The 16,144-nt window shown below is 38.7% G+C and overlaps 2 protein-coding genes across 12 annotated transcripts in view; one reads left to right on the top strand and one right to left on the bottom strand.

The window, feature by feature from the left end:
• Positions 1 to 747: 747 nt before the first annotated feature.
• Positions 748 to 8,751, top strand: HPF1 (histone PARylation factor 1). Of its 3 annotated transcripts, XM_077934168.1 has the most exons (8): positions 749 to 904; positions 1,625 to 1,787; positions 2,599 to 2,788; positions 4,275 to 4,373; positions 6,170 to 6,320; positions 7,550 to 7,637; positions 8,149 to 8,321; positions 8,508 to 8,751. In XM_077934168.1, exons 1-8 carry the CDS (start codon positions 779 to 781, stop codon positions 8,637 to 8,639), a joined length of 1,122 nt encoding a protein of 373 aa, XP_077790294.1. In that variant the 5' UTR covers positions 749 to 778; the 3' UTR covers positions 8,640 to 8,751. The 3 variants fall into 3 exon arrangements, with proteins under 3 accessions (XP_028599040.2, XP_077790294.1, XP_028599039.2); XM_028743207.2 differs by lacking the exon at positions 4,275 to 4,373 and having other exon boundaries at positions 748 to 904; XM_028743206.2 differs by lacking the exon at positions 1,625 to 1,787 and having other exon boundaries at positions 802 to 904.
• Positions 8,752 to 10,059: 1,308 nt separating this feature from the next.
• CLCN3 (chloride voltage-gated channel 3) overlaps positions 10,060 to 16,144 on the bottom strand; it is a 43,480-nt gene continuing 37,395 nt past the window's right edge. For 6 of the 9 annotated variants that reach the window (XM_028743196.2, XM_028743198.2, XM_028743197.2 and 3 more), the window contains 2 exons: positions 15,208 to 15,283; positions 10,060 to 13,784 (listed from right to left, as the gene is read on the bottom strand). In XM_028743196.2, the coding sequence (XP_028599029.1) occupies positions 13,626 to 13,784; positions 15,208 to 15,283 (235 nt within the window). In that variant the 3' untranslated portion in view covers positions 10,060 to 13,625. The remainder of the gene's footprint in view (positions 13,785 to 15,207; positions 15,284 to 16,144) is intronic. The other 3 variants (XM_028743204.2, XM_028743203.2, XM_028743205.2) reach the window with 1 other exon arrangement.

The raw sequence follows: 16,144 nt of genomic DNA, 5'->3' as shown, positions 1-16,144 counted from the left end.
CACCCTTTATATGTCCAGCTGTCCTTTGTCAACAACAAATTGTCGCTGTTTTTTGTGTTGACTATATGGTAATTTATGGACCTAATAAGTATCTAAAGCCATTTGCCACTGTTGCTGTATCTAGGTTTTCTTTTATTTGCTTTTTATCTTATATTTTGGAAATGTACATCCAGGTGTTTTTTCCCTTTAGTGTATTTGGGGGCCCCCAAGAGGGTGGGACCCTAAGTTATAGCTTGTTTAGCTTATACGTAAATCCGGCACTGGTAGGACTGCAGGGTTAGCTGTTGTTAAAATCTGTATACCGCGCTTCACCCGCAGATCTCGGGGCGGTTCACAACATATATACCAGGGTGATTTGATTTCCTTGCCTAGCTAACGCGCGCTCTGAGATCCCAGCCCGGTCGGTCCTGCATTTCCTCTGAAGCAAGTCCCCTTCAGTTCAGGGCTGCTTACACCCGAGTAAAAAGCAAGCGCCGAACTGCAGCCCCCGTTCCTCGTTGCTGTATCCGAGAGTTGACCAGGCTCGCGCGCCTCTTGCAAAAAACAAACAAACCCCAAGCTCGCCTTGCAGCTGCTTATGCTGCAATGGACGTGTGTGCAGAAGAAAGGAAGAAAGGCAGGAGCCACGCGAGGGGGGGGGGCAACCCTCCCAAATGCAGGTGAATTTACACTCAGTCTCGCGCAGCAAAGGGAGGGGGAGAACCTCCGCGCGCGCGGCGCTTAAATTCCCCCCCCCGCCTCCCGCGCGCCCTTCGGCAGACCCAGAGGCCTTTGCGCGATGACGTCACGGGGCCGGGGCCTCGGGAAGCCTCACGGCGGCAAACGGCGGGATGTTGCGGCGTCGGGCGGCGAAATGACTGGAGGCGGGAAGAGGAGGCCCGGAGCGGCGGCTGCGCAGGAGCAGGTCGGTCGACAGGCCCGATAGACGCGCACATAACGCGGGAGAACCGGGTGGCGGCGCCTCCTTTGTGCCGCCCGGCTCCTCTTCCAGGCGGGGCGGGGGGTGGTTTAGCTCCGCGACGAGGAGCGCGTCTCCCTCCCTGAGGCGCCTGTGTCGCCGGGCGCCCCCCTCAGCGCCTTCCGCTGATGCCCCTAGAAGAGCCTCCTCGAGCTCAGTGGGCGGCGCTGATGACACCCAAGGTTTCAGGTTCGATCCCTGTATGGGGCAGCTGCTTGTTCCTGCACTGCAGGGGGTTGGACTAGATGATCCTCAAGGTCCCTTCCAATTTCACAATTCAATGCATAGCTGCCAACGTTTCCCTTTTTTTTAATGGGAAATTCCCTTGTTCTGAATAGGATTCCTCGCAAGAAAAGGGAAAAGTTGACAGGTAGATTCTATGGGAGGTCAAAGCACCAAGCTCTGGATTCAAATCCCCTTCCTCTTAGGCCCCTTCCTTCCCAATCCTCCAACGCGCTCCTAATAATAATAATAATATTTATACCCCGCCCATCTGGCTGGGTTTCCCCAGCCACTCTGGGCAGCTCCCAACAAAATAATTAAAATAAAACATCAAATGGTTAAAATAAAACATCAAGCATAAAAAACTTCCTAAAGCATGAGAGTGTGAGCTTGCTTCTTCCCAGGCTGTGGGATTAAAATTGATCTGCTGTCCACTGGTACTAGTGTGAAAAGGGGAAGGAGGTCAAGAAGAGGCGGTGTTCCGGCGAAGCAGACGTCCCTGGCCATGTACGCCAAGAGGTGGAAAGCTGCTACCGGCTCCAGATGCCTGAAGATTTCTATTGTTTCTGGAAGTTTTGTGAGGAGCTGGATCCTGACAAGCCATGTGGTGGGTTCCGGAAACCCGATTTTTCTGTGTTGTTGTTGTTGTTGTTGTTTTAAATAGCATCTTTGGTGATAAGACGGTTTGGCAACAAAAGCAAAAAGAGAAGTTCTCACATTTCCTCTTTGCTTGGATTTAAAAGTCAAATCCAGTGCCCCAACTGCAGTGAACTTTTTTTTTTTTTACCGTAGTCTACAAACTGTTTCCCCAGACATACACCTATGTAAAATGTCACACTTTCCCATGAACCTTCCAGTGTTGGCGCAGGTCATGGACATTGTTATTGTCCTCACTTTAGTGTTCTGATCCTAAAAGCACAAGATGGAACTGTTGATTTTAGTGGGACATATTTCTGTGTTATTTGTTTAGGATTGGGCTGTGATGAGAAGATATTATAGCAACCAACAGTTGTACACATAGGCCAAGCATTAAAAGTTTTTGTCTCCGCCTAGAGTTTGAGCTAGAAAGTCTTTATTCCTCTCCCCTTCCCTTCCATCCATCCATCCATCCATCCATTTATTTATTTATTTATGAATGAATGAATGAATGAATGAAACATTATTTAGGATTAGAAATGTGTACTGTGCATGCAGCACTTCTATAGGTAGATGGAACATCAATTTATTGACCTGAGAAGGGAGAAATGCACCTCAATTAGAGTTGCATTAATATGGGGCAAAGAAGAGCTTCTTTAAATAAAGTCATTTTAAAAGTTAAATAGGGCTTTTCTGGCTTAGATCTTTCTCCAGGAGCATAAAACAGCATATTTTATGCTTTTGTGCTATTTTTAAAATGAATTTTTAAATACATTTCATAGATGCACTTAAATCAAGCATTGGACTTCAGCTAGTTGGGCCATATGACATTCTTGCTGGAAAACATAAAAAGACAAATAGATCAGCGGATGTGAACTTCAATCTTCACTGGAGGTTTTTTTATGATCCTCCTGAATTCCAGACTATCCTTACTGGAGACAGCAAAATGCAGTATCATATGGGATATTTTAGGTAAGTAATGTATCTACCTTGGAAAAAGATTTTACTTATTCTAGCACTTCTATTCCTGTCATTGCCTTAAAACATACATTAGGCACTGCTGATTATTACTTTCAAGTAGCTCTACCCAGAATAGGATATGAGGCCAAGGACCAATTCCAGCACAGTGTGTGGCCATTTTCATATAATCTTTCACCCGTATGTGTCTACAGGTGGAAAAGTGATATCAGAACGTGTTGTCCATATAATTGGGCAGGGGAGGCAGTTCCCAATAAATATTGCATCTAGCAATCTTGTCTGCATAGGCTGTTTCCATATTCATTTTCTATGCAAAGTTTCACTAAATGTTTTCAGAAGCCCTCATGTTCATGCCAAATTTTGTAATCAGCCTGTAGTCTCATGTTGGCATGCAAAAGCATCCCATAGGACAAGGAAGGGAAGTCTTATAATTTCTTTATTTCCTTCTGAGGAAACTGATTAGTTCAGTGAAATGAGTTTTGTAGCCGGCATCTCGTAAAGTCTTTGTTTAATTCTAGTTTGTTTGTTTTTTGATTATTGGTATTCTATAATCGATTACTTCTCATTTCAGGTATTCTCACAGTAATTTTTTTTTGTTTTCTGTAGTCTCATATTGGCATACAAAAACATCCCATAGGAGAAGGAAGGGAAGTCTTTAATGTTTGATGTTTTATTTTTAATATCCTGTTGGGAGTGGCTGGGGAGGCCCAGACAGTTGGGTGGAGTATAAATGAATTATTATTATTATTATTATTATTATTATTATTATTATTATTATTATCATCTGTGAACTGTTTATATGGAACTTTGGGAACTTATTCATACTAAAGAAATAAATTTATCCAGCAGGTGGCTCCATACATTAATTTAGGCAAATGAAAACCACCTGAGAAATCTTACTTACTTGCTGATTAATTTTTATGGCAAGCATAGGCAGGAAGGCCATTTTCAACCTGAAAGTTTGAATTCTTGATTTACTGTTTAAATTGGATAAGTGTGTTTAACCCACCCAGTAAGTGTGTTTAGGGTCCTAGGCGTAATCTATATACTGTTTAAATTCAGTATACAGATTTAAGGCTAGGATCCTAAACACATTTATTGGGGAGTAAGAACCATTGAACACAGTAGGATTTACAAGTATAGGGTTGCAGCATGAACATGCTAAACATGCTAAAAATATTGTCAATTTTTGAAGTTTTTTCTAAAATTCAGTACACTTTTAAAGCCTATTCTAATATGTTTCTGCCTTGACTGGGTCACAGCAGTCGAAAATCTTAAGTATAAGTTATGAAGAAATTAAATTTCCTACTCAGAGTGAAAATTTGAGAGGCTATTGAACAATCCTCAGAGAAACATAAGAACTCATGATATCACTTTTTTAAATACTATTTTTGGTTGGGAACAATCAGGATTCTCTTTGTAACACCACAGAGAATACTGTAATATGTTTAACTTCAGGACATTGTATGTGAATTTTTAGGGATATGCCGGATGAACTGCCTGTGTGGGTTGGTGAAAATGAAGCCAAGAAGGGCTGCACAATTTCTCAAGTTGGTGACAATGTATTTGCTGCTGTAAAGTAAGATTTAATACTTTCAACTCCTGGATTAAAAGCAAACATGAATCTGGACCAAATTAGATGAGACAGGAGAGCAATTTCTATGTTTATGCTGGTTGTTTTTTAAAAACTGAAATGTAGTTGCAGGGCAAGTGCAAATTTGACTGGAGAAGTGTTTGTATATGTTCAGATATTTATCCACAAGCCATTTCCCAATAAAACTTGCACCACAGCTATTTTCTTCATGGAACGGAAAAGGTACCTATTTACTTGGATCCGTCTAAAGTGCCTCTTGCCCTCCTGAACAAATTCTCCTGCATTTGCCACAAGACTAGTGTGGGGTGCAATATATCCTAGCTACTGTATCATAAGCTTTGGTATACCTACTTGTCCTCTGGAAGCTCCATTTCAGTTTTTGTAAAAAATTGCGGGAGGCCAATCACATGGCTTACCTAGTTTGGTTCATAGAATTTCTAATTTGGGCACTCCAATGATATTTAGTGTGCGATCCTACACATTCTTACTTAGGGAATGAGTCACAATGATACAATGAGGCTTACTTATGACTAGACACAGTATCTTGTATCTGTTAGTTACTTGCCAGTTGCTCTTGTATAGCTGTGTGTTTCAGCTTTTGTGAACATTACACTTGATTTTTTTCTGATTATTGTAAGCTAGCAAAATTTCCTAAACACTTTAAAAAGCAAGAAGGTAATCACTTTCCTTTCAAAGTTTTCTATATACCCTGTATATATTGTTCATATTATGATTCTTAGCAGTCTAGGACGGGTGGTGGTGGGAAATAACATAGCCGTCATTTATAGCCAAGTTTCTGCTTCAACAGCAATATTTGAGGCTGCCTTTGAGTTATCATTTTCAAGTCATTACTCTTCGTAAACACTTTATGCATTTCCAATTGTTAGCTCAGAAATACTTTCAGCCATCCAGTTCAGTAGTTTTATTGAAAATTATGCATAATAAAGGGGTTGATTAATGTACTATGACCTGTTCAGTTTGCACATATTGAATGTGTTTTTCTTTTTGACTAAAATAAAATGGAAGCAAAATTGTAAACTTAGTTAAAAAGCCAGTAGCTAAACAATACTGAAATCAAGATTCCCCCTGCAGCTGTTGTTTTTGTCTGTTTCTCGAGTTGAGACAACTTGCTTGTTGAAACTTCTACCTTGGGTGACAGTACAAAACAACACCTAGTCTATTGAATAATCCATATTCTGGCACATCGACTGAAAGGGCTGATTGTGGGACTATTTTGATGTGATCTTTGTACATTGATACTACTTTTAAAAGTGATCATGTGAGCATTTCCACATGAAGTAATTACGTGGTGGCTAGTAATCTATAAATACAGCTGTTTAATCAGTGAGCAAGACTTAATAAAATCTTTTGGGAGAGGTTATAGTCTCACTTAATTGCTGCTTCCCCATGGAGGCACTTGTGATCATTTCAAAAGCCTGTCTTTCAGCACCAAGCCTGACTCCAAAGTAGTCCTTTGGAATATTTACAGCTAAAGTTAGTTAAAAGTCATAGTTAAACATTCATTCATTCATTACTGTGTTTTGCTTTGCTGATTAAATCCATGCTAGATTCTTTGGAAGACTTAAGAAAACTTTCCATGCTTTTATCATTCTAGAGCAGGGCTGGGGAACCTGAGTTCCTCCAGATGTTGTTGGACTCCAACTCCCTTCATCCCTCATAATCAACCTAAGCTAATGGAGTCCCAACAACATGTCCCAGGTTCCCCATTCCTGAAGGAAAGTGGATGATACATGTAACACGAAGTTTTCTTTTTGTTTCAGATTACTTTTGTCCAAAAGGCTTAAGGAATTGACGGACAAAAAGAAAATCAGCATTCTGAAAGATATAGATGAAAAACTAACCAAAACAGCAAAAGAACTTGGTTACTCACTTGAGCAAAAAACCATGAAGATGAAACAGAGAGACAAGAAAGTATGGCTTGATTTCTTTCTAGATTAATAAAGAACTCTAATGTATAGGCTCGTTCCTTTTTTTTTTCCTGCTCAAGGCCAGCTTGTGTTAATTTTCTATAAGTTTACAAGGTAACTTATCCTAGGAAATAAATTCTCAATATTTTAATCACCTTTTTACTATGAGAAAATGTTGAGTTGCTTTACATATGCTTAAAGTTTGATTGTTGTTGAAAGGTATAAAATACGAAGCATTGCTTGGATGCAGGTATTTTTAAAGTTTTAGGAGCCATAATAAATTATGTTCAGAGCACAGAAACATATTCTTAATGGCATCTGACAGCAATGCCTTTTATATAAATTACAGCATCAACACTCTTTTCATGGCAAAACATGAGATCACCACTAATGTATACTTTAAAGATCCAAATAACTTAAATAACAGAACAAGCAGAAACAATATGGAGGACATAGAAGGAAGTATCTCAAGCTCAACCCAGAAACCAAACAAATCAGGAATGACAGATTAAGACTTAATTATAAAACATGGATTTAGAATAATATCAGACATGTTTGTCCAAATATGTTAACTGTAACTAAACTATGTTCACCAGCTATAGGCTATAGATGGAAAAGTGTTACCTAAGCAACCAGAATACCAGTTACTTGTGCAACAGTCTATGTTTTGGAATGACAGGTGCAAATTCTGTTCATATTGAACTATGAATTTTCAGAACATTTCTATCTTTAAAAATCTTAAATTTAATTTGGGAAAGACAGGAGCAAGTTATAAATTCCCCTTCCCCCCAGTTGATCAGGAAACAGCTGAACAGCCTCAGAGAGGGGATTCCTTGAGAAACAGCCAATTCAAAACATTGCAGGTGCCTTGTGGTGGTAACCTCCAATGGAACTGGCTTCTCTGTCTTTTCCCAATGGAATCACCACTTCAAGAGGAAGGAGGTGGAGCACTGTTTTCAATGGATTGTCTTAGTGCTCCAGAAGATTACATGGATGAGCAGCAAGGAACACTGAGCAATGCTCTATAATCATTGCTGTCGCACAAGAAGGTAGGGAGCTGTCTACTTGGTACAAAAGGGTTTAAAGGCTGGTTAATAATTCAGTTAAATGTAAATACTTCTAGAAAAAAGTCTTTGAATAGATGCAGAATTAATATTTTAATTCAGATGTGGTTCCGTGTAGTTTGACAGGCCTAGGCTTAATCGTATTTGTCTCTTTCTCTTTTCAATACAGGTAGTAACCAAGACATTTCATGGAGCTGGTCTGGTTGTCCCCATAGATAAGAATGATGTTGGGTACAGAGAGCTTCCTGAAACAAATGGTAACTTAATTCTAGTGTTTCTGTTCTTAGAAAAAGAAAATTGAATTTTGCTATTAGTAAGAGTGCATTTAGATTCTGAAGTCTTGAAAGAAAAATGAATATTTATAAGTTAGGTTGAATCCAGACTTTTGCTCCTAGTAGCAGGAGTATTCCCTGACTGTAATTCCACCCATGAGATGCTCCCGTTTGAAGTAGGGAAAGGTCAATTTTGCTGGTTCTCCTCTCCTTGGGTGACCTTATAGAACAATGTGAGAGGTCATGACAAGGGCTGCAGGGAGGGGGAACTGGCAAAAATTTGCTTAACAACCCCTTTCACCAGTGGGAGTGTCAGAGTCTTAATTCCATAGCTGTAGTGATCACTAATGAGCAACCTGTCTGCCATTACTGATATTCTTATTGAGAAATCTCTGTTATTCTGAAGAATCCTAGGCAACATACAGTAAAACAGACAAAACTGAATGATAAAGGAAACTTGTTCCAATTTAGTTCTCATGTGAACTTTCCTCTGCAGCTAGTCTCAAAAGAATCTGTAAAGCCGTTGTAGATGCTCCTAATGATGACCAGAGACTGAAAGCCTTTGCCCCTATTCAGGAAATGCTAACTTTTGTTCAGTTTGCTAATGATGAATGTGACTATGGAATGGGATATGAACTGGGAATAGACCTCTTCTGCTATGGGTCACATGTAAGTAAAATAATTTTCTCTGCAGAAACTCATTCATTTTGTGAATGAACAGAAAGAACAAATGAGTTCAACCAAGCAGCTCATGAAACTAAACTGAGGAAATGTTTGACATGAAAAACAGTATGAGTGTATATCAAGTGTAATATCAATTTCAGTGAGATAATGCGTTCTTTTAATCTTTTCTAGTATTTTCACAAGATTGTTGGCCAGTTGCTGCCTCTTGCTTACAACTTGCTGAAGAGGAATCTGTTTGCAGAAATCATTGAAGATCATTTAGCTAATAGGAAAGAAGAGAATGTAGACCAGCTTGCAGCATGAAATAGTGTCATTAAGTGAAGTATTGAGTTGCCTTGTTTCGGGGTATTTTCTTGTTTTTTGGTACTGAACTGGTGTAGTTTCTATGTGAGATAAATAAACTTGTTTTGCTAAAGATTAGCAGATTATTGACTGGGGTGGGGATTCAAATTATATTTCCACTTTCATTTTGCACTCTGCATTGCCATACACTGTAATATTATAAGATAATGGGTTGCAAACCATGAGGTGGCCTTCTAATGGCAGAAAAGCTGTTTTAAAAAATACAGTGGACTATGAGGAAAATTCTGGGGTGGTGGGAGGTGAAAAACCTAGTTTCCATGTTTCCTGAGCAGCAGAGTTTCTACTACCTTCACAGTTACTCCTGCCCCATCTTCAGCAAGTGCAGGTGGGCATGGACCTGCCTTCTGAATAACTTGGTCAGAAGCTATATAGGCTACCACAGAGGTGACAGCAAACATGCCGCAAAGGCAAGGGATCAATCAAGCCAGTCTTTCAGGAGGAAGAAAACTTACAACAAACCAGGAGTTAGAAATATGTTAAACTTGCTTGCTACAGACAAGAGAACAAAACCAATTCTATAAACAAAATTCCTGCATTTTCACATTTGATGAAGTATTTACTTAATATGGTTATCCTACTTTTTTAGACAATTACTATCTCGAAGCAACTCATGTCTATTAAAAAAGAAACTCGCTGCCATCAGACTTTGGAACACACACACAGAGGAAGCAAAAAAAGGTAGAGAGAAAAATTGTTCTTTAATGCCAGAACAAAGTTGGTGGTGGTTGGTGGTTCTTTTTTCTTTGGCCCTTTATTTATGTTTTATACTCTGCTCTCTTATCCCAAGTGGTTCACAAAAAGTTAAATTTAAAACCAAGTCTCTGTTGAGGCCAAATGAAGAAGGCAAGAAGCTTACAACTACAAAATTTGGGGAAGCCAGGTGGAGGGAGAGATCCAGCCAACAAAACCTTTTCTTCAACAGATGGCAAATGCTACTAAAAGCCATTTTTGGCAGAGCAGCAAGTAAATAATTGTTTAGCATACCTTTCCAACAAACAAAAGTTACTGGTGGCAGATTGTGTAATACTACTCTACTGAATTTCTGTGACATTGTGCTGACTTTGCTTTTGGTCACATTCAAGGTTTTGCCTCATGGTTTTTGTTTTCACCTAAACCCTTTTTATGTGGAAGAAAATGGAGGACAGGAATCTAATACAAAAGGGTAATTTACAATTGATTATTATAGAGCTAGATCAATCTGCAGTTTAGTTCTTCCACTTAAAAAAAGGTGTTTGTGCTCTTTCTGCTCATTCACTAAGCAAATGCAAGAACGGAAAAAGCTCCCAAATCTTCAGATAAATGTATATGTACTTTGTATAGCCAATGAGTAATTAAGTAATGAAAAAAGTCAAAACCAAAATGGTCATACAGAAAAATTTAATACATTTTTATAATGAAATCATCACAGTAATAGGTTTTTTATTTTACTGTAATGATATGCAACTATATCACACTAGTATAAATAAAAACATTAGGATTAATGTTTAATACAGGTCTAGGAAATATCACAGATTAACAAACTATGCATTCATGAACCAACTGAACTGCTATAAACAAAACAAAGATGGCGATACCCTCAAACACCACATCCTGTTCAACTTGAATAAGGCCCTGCAAATTTTTACATTAGTATATACCCTCTGCTTTTTTGCGCAATGCACAGGCACACTTAGTTCAGTTTCAGAGTCTCTTAATGCACCATGACAAACAAACTCGTCATGTGCCAGTGAGGAAAACTGAGCAGGTAAGAACAGCAAACAGTGCATTAGATCGGCACAGTATAGATGTGAAGGTCTTAACATTTAAGTAAGTGATCTGGGGCATGAATTAGTATCTTTTCACTTCATGCTGCAACAGCTAGTCTGAGGGCGCTGAATTTATACCCCCAAAAAACTCGTTAAAGCAAGTAGCTATGTGAAAGTTTCATACTGAACAGGACAGGAGGATTTCAAATTAAAGCATGTTACTTAGCAAAAGTAAGTTTATTTTAGATATACATGATAAGAACCAGGGCGAAAGAGTTTTTACTTTTAAAGAAAGTGTTAGAAACATCATAAGTAGTCTCCTGAACTTTGTCTACACATTAACCAAATTCTGTTCAGTTAACACTGATTTATACAATAAAAGCCTCCAAAGGAACAAGTGTTCCAGTTTAATACCCAGGCAAGTAAACAAAGAAGGTATCATTACTACCAATTTTTAAAAAACAATAGCTTGGACCCAAAGTTTCCCTTTCTCTGACAGGGGGCTCCCATCAAAGGCTGGGAATCTCTGGATTCGGCCCAATGTACCGTGCCAAAAAGTATAGCTTTGGCAAAGGTTCAGCTCAGAGTTCAAAGCAAAGCTTCGAAGAATTTCTAAATCACATTGGCCAATTAGGCACTGCAAAGAAATATTAATCTATCAATTTTAAAAGCTACGCCTAAACAATTATTAGTATTTGGACCACTTAGCAAAGCACTTGTTTACAGTTCTTAGTTGCATTCCTACCAACTTCACCAAATTTACTCTGGTATTCCTTTGGAACATGTTTTCCTCAGACAGATACTCTAGTGTCAAATGATTTGCAAATAAAAAAGAGCTTAACTCAGGCAACAGGCCTGAGATACACAAACACACCTGGTGTTACACAAACATATATGCAGTACGTAGGGCACCTGGTTCTTTTTATTAAAAGATGCTTCCCTGGCTACCTTACACATACCTTGTGAATTTTCAGTGTTTCCAAATGGGCTTAGCAAGTGAGGTAGGGGATTACTGGGCAAAGTCAGGCGCTACACTGTGCAAACAGTTTACCACACAGCCCTCAATCATTCTGACAGTTTCATGCTCACCCATAATGCTTGAAAAGCCAATGTAAATGCCCTCACTATCAGGAGATGTGATGCTCTGGAATGTTCACCTGCCAGTCACATCTCTAAACTGTCCCATTTTTTTTATGGTCAAAACTCTCAGGGTAACACCTCCAAGTCTTTGGCCTGATTCACACATGATAAACCGAAGTTTGGCTTAACTAGACTGTGCTCCCAGAGCAGGTCACAGCCTGCAGCCTCTTTGCTTCTTCCCAGTCCTTTTTGCTGCTGCGAGCTAAGCCAAACTTTGGCTAAGCACCTCGTGCAACTGGGCCTCATGGTTAAGTTCTCTTCTCACTGACCATGAGCTGCTCCCAAGGCCAACATACTAAGCCAAACGTTGACTTGGCTCACTGAAGCAGCAAAAAGGACCAGGGAGAAAGAGGATGTTGAGTGAACCAGGCTACTGTGGTAGTGATGTTTTGTGTAGAATACAGTGTAGAAATTCCAGATACAAAGGATTGCATATTATTGGTGTCCCACTGCTGAAAGAAGGCTCTTTGATCCAGCGGGTGCTTCCATCAGCAGAACAGAGATTGGGGCAAACTTCAGTGATCTCCCTTTCCTCCTACAACCTGCCTCCAGTCGGCTCTGGAGGACAGAAGACCATTAGAACAATGTGGAGAGTGGTGCAGGGGGCTGCAAGATAATGGCCAAGTCATCAAAGATCGCTGAGGCAAGACTGAGGCAAGACTCTGCTGCATCCAAGAGCTTTTTCTCAATTGAGGGACACCAAGTGGATGCAACCCAGAAATTGAGACAAAAAATGTTCCAGTAAATTATATCTGTTGTGGATAGGATTTAAACCCAACATAGTTGCAGTAGGAATCAATTGTTACTTGAAAAAATGTTGGGTCCATTATTTCTGCTTTGTTTAAAAACAGTAATTTAAGATTATGGCCATCAATCAAGTGGCAGACTGCATTATAAAGAAATATTAAACACTTCCCCCATTGATAAGCTTTTGCCTAACCCATCTTTGCACATGGAGGTTTCTGAATTACTGTATAAAAAATACATTATAAAGGTAAAATTAACTGTGTCACTTAACTAATTTTATTTAGTATATTTTAATTCATAAAAATATAAATAAAATAATGCTCAAATATCAGTGTATATCTAGTGCAAAATATGATTACATTTTTGTAGGAACAGGGAACAAAAAGTGATGGGTCGTAATTCTGAGGCAGGGGAGGAAATCTCCAGTGTTTGAGCATGCAGTTGTTACCAGACACATTTATATAGAATTGTTCTTAATAGAGTAGCAGTATTTTCCTTACACCGCACAACATTGGTATATACCTTAGTGTTTTTAATACAAAAAAATTGCATAAGCCCAGGTCATGTTATCATCTTGCAACAACATTCTTTTTGAGACAGGTTTTGGCTGTTTAAGCTGCAGCTCAAAAGCTACAGGATTTCAAACATGCTTCATACAAGTTATTTTACCTGCTCAATCTACTTCTGTTGCAGTAGATCAAAACTGCCATAATAATTTCATGATATACAATCTCTTAAGTTTAAATGGCACAAGAAATACTTCCTTCTTGTGAACAAACTCAGCAGGTCACAGTACATCTCAATATGAGAAACTACCATTTCAGAAGGGCACATCAATTGTAAAGAGGCTCTGTTAGGGCTCAGGAGAGAGAAATAAAAGCTCTTTTGGAATGTAAAGAGGTGATATAAATAACTATGCACTTAATGAGTTAACACAACAATTGTCTGTGGTAAAAAGGGCAAAATCTTCCAGTATTCAAAAGATGGCTCAATTCAAAATGATCCCTCCAGAAACAGGGACTAGTAATCAGTTTCTTCAATGCTAAAGCAGCAGGGTACAGAATGGAGCCTTCCATCTTCTGACACAACTTTGTTACTGCACTATCATGGCAGATCTAGCAACTTAGAACGCATCCAGTGCAAGATTGCAGAACTTCGCTCCTACCCTCTTTGTTACTGTGAGGACCAACCTTTTTCCAACTCTGCGCTTTTTCCTAAATCAACTCCTGAATTCCAGCGGCATGCTTCCCCAAAAATCCAGCTTTCCTCTTGCATTGCAAAACAATGCCTCATGCTAAAGTGTTGTGCTATTCAACAAATGAACCTCCTCTTCACTTTCCTCTCTCTCCTCTGTTACTGAATTCAGTTGAACATTATTGATGCGGGGTCTTGGTTTGCCGTCTGGGCCATATGACGGAGGATATCTTTTTTTGTTATGATGCCAAGGAGGCGCCTGGAAAGAGACACATAGAAGATGGCTAATTAAATATACGAGCCAGAAGAAATAGCCAAGCTAATTTTATAGCCAAATCCTTTTTGTTGACAGGAACAGAGTGCAGTAAAGCCTGATTTTCTTATTCCAAGAAACACATTTTGTTGCCATCAAGCAACCATCATTTTGTTTAAAACGACAGCAGTACTAAGATACTAAAGAGGGTGGTCACTAAACTGTAACCCGTTTTCAACTTCCAAGTAAAGAAAAGCCAAGCCTGTGCCCACTAATAGTTATTTTTTTGTTGCTGATTATTATATGCCAACAAAAAAGTAACAAAGGAGAACAAAGAAAAAACAAACGTGTGAATAAGTGATACTGATCCAATTACCAAAAGAAATTATGGTTGAATACAGCTGGACTCAAAATTGCTTGACAGTTCAATTTTGAGGCTCTGTCCAGCATAACCTATTGGTTTGGGTGTCTTCATAAGAGCACTTGCACATATGTTTGAAGAAGAGATGATCACAGATTAATTTATTTCAGGTTCAAATTGAAAAAAAGAAGAAAAAAAACATTTAGACCCCCATTTTTCTTATTAGAAACAGTGCTCTTATGATCCAGGTTTTACTACTTATATACCAAGGAGTGAAGCTGTCCTAAAAAGGTTTATCACAGGAGAGGCAGAAAAAAAAGAATGAGCTTCTAACCTTGTCATTCTGGTTAGTAGTTTTTTGCTGTAACTTTTTTTTTAAAAAATAGGATGCATGAAACACTTGTGAAGTATTAGAATAAAATGCAAGTTCAATTAGCATGTAAGCAGCCAAACTTGGAATACAGGTTTTAATAGCAACTACTGCAGAGCAGCAACTAGAATCTAAATAGCATAAAATACAGCAAGGACAAATGACAAATTCTATCACTGCTGATGTTAATCAGGAAATAAAGTGCCTTCTAGTAGTCGCTCCACAAAGTGACTGCAACTGGGCAGGAAATAGTTCTAATGCTGAAATATGTCCTAGTTCAGGTGTCAAAGACTACAATGAAGTTTGCAGGCTGATTGGCAGCTCTTGTTAAAAATGAAACCCCCAAACCTACAGAGTTTTGGCACATGCTTATTTTACACAGGTCAACAAAACTTGTCAGAAAACAGATGTACCCTGGAACCTTTGGGAATAGCAGAATTTCTATCATTGAAATCGCTAATCCACTTTCTTGCATAACGTTCACTTTTAATTAATAGTGAATGTTCAGCTCATGTCTTCATTTAGCATATTTTCCCACAAACAGATATTGCTCACATTTCAAATTCATAAGGCCTATATACTTGTTTATGGAGGTTTGTTGTTGTTCAGCTAGTATAAGAGAACACTGAACAATTCACAAGTTTCATGCTTCCTGATGTCTAAAGTGTCTAATGAGGAGATCTGATATATCTAATCACCAAGGGTTCGACGTGCTGCTTTAGTTGCTCGAGATGCTCTAATATGTTCTTCTTTGTGATGATCCCCAAGACAATCCTGAAACAGATCACGTTATGCTAATAACTGTGTGTGAAATCAAACAAAAGAGCTCCAGTCATAATGAAAGAAGTTGGGGGGGGGGGAGTAAAACGAAAACATGGACTGCAAAAATGCTAATAATGGGAAGGTTAACTGAAAAAGGATTTGAAGGCCACTGCATCGTCTCTCAATGCATATTAAACTTAAGATACAGACACATGTTGAGCACTGACATCTAGATGTTTTACCATTATTACAACCAATCTTTCCACATTTCCTGCCATTATAAATATGAAATGCAAGAACAAGCTTAACTTTTACTCCTACAGATGCACATTTTACCTTCTTAAAAACATCTGATGGTCAAAATATTAAGCCTGCCTCTATTTTAATCACATTAACAGTCCTTAAGGCAGGCACCTAAATGCTACTCCATACTCCCTCTCCCTGAATTCTGTATCTAGAATAAATTAGATCAATATGTTCACATATACTTAGTTTGGGTCTGTTTGTTTAAGCATGAATAGTAGAATGAAAACAGGCAAGAATGGGGAAGACGGGATAAATGTCTTATAAGAATAAAACCAGGGAGTAGCTGAAAACAGCAGATGGACAAGATGTTAAACAGGATGCCAAAAACCCACATTCTGACTCCTGGTAGTCCTACTTAGTTTCTTTCCATTACTTTAGATTTCATCTTTACATTTTTCTTACAGGCCATCAGAACTGGAAGCTTTTTAAAAATAATATTATTAATAATAATAATAAGATTCTTAGCATGCCACATACTGGACCAATACTAAATCCTGCACATATACAACAATTCCCTGAAATATACACAGCCGCAATAAAAAGCAACAGAACAATTAAGATACAAGT

The sequence above is a fragment of the Podarcis muralis genome, chromosome 9 (genome assembly GCF_964188315.1).
Source record: "Podarcis muralis chromosome 9, rPodMur119.hap1.1, whole genome shotgun sequence".
NCBI classification, from domain to species: Eukaryota; Metazoa; Chordata; class Lepidosauria; order Squamata; family Lacertidae; genus Podarcis; species Podarcis muralis.
Note: the sequence above shows the minus strand (reverse complement) of the source record. Positions and strands in the feature narration are given on the sequence as shown.

Coding starts and splice junctions, on each gene's coding strand:
- HPF1 (XM_077934168.1), top strand. CDS start 779: ATGACGTCACGGGGCCGGGGCCTCGGGAAGCCTCACGGCGGCAAACGG. Junction 4,374..6,169: donor AATGTATTTGCTGCTGTAAA/GTAAGATTTAAT, acceptor TTTTTGTTTCAG/ATTACTTTTGTCCAAAAGGC. Junction 7,638..8,148: donor AGAGCTTCCTGAAACAAATG/GTAACTTAATTC, acceptor TTTCCTCTGCAG/CTAGTCTCAAAAGAATCTGT.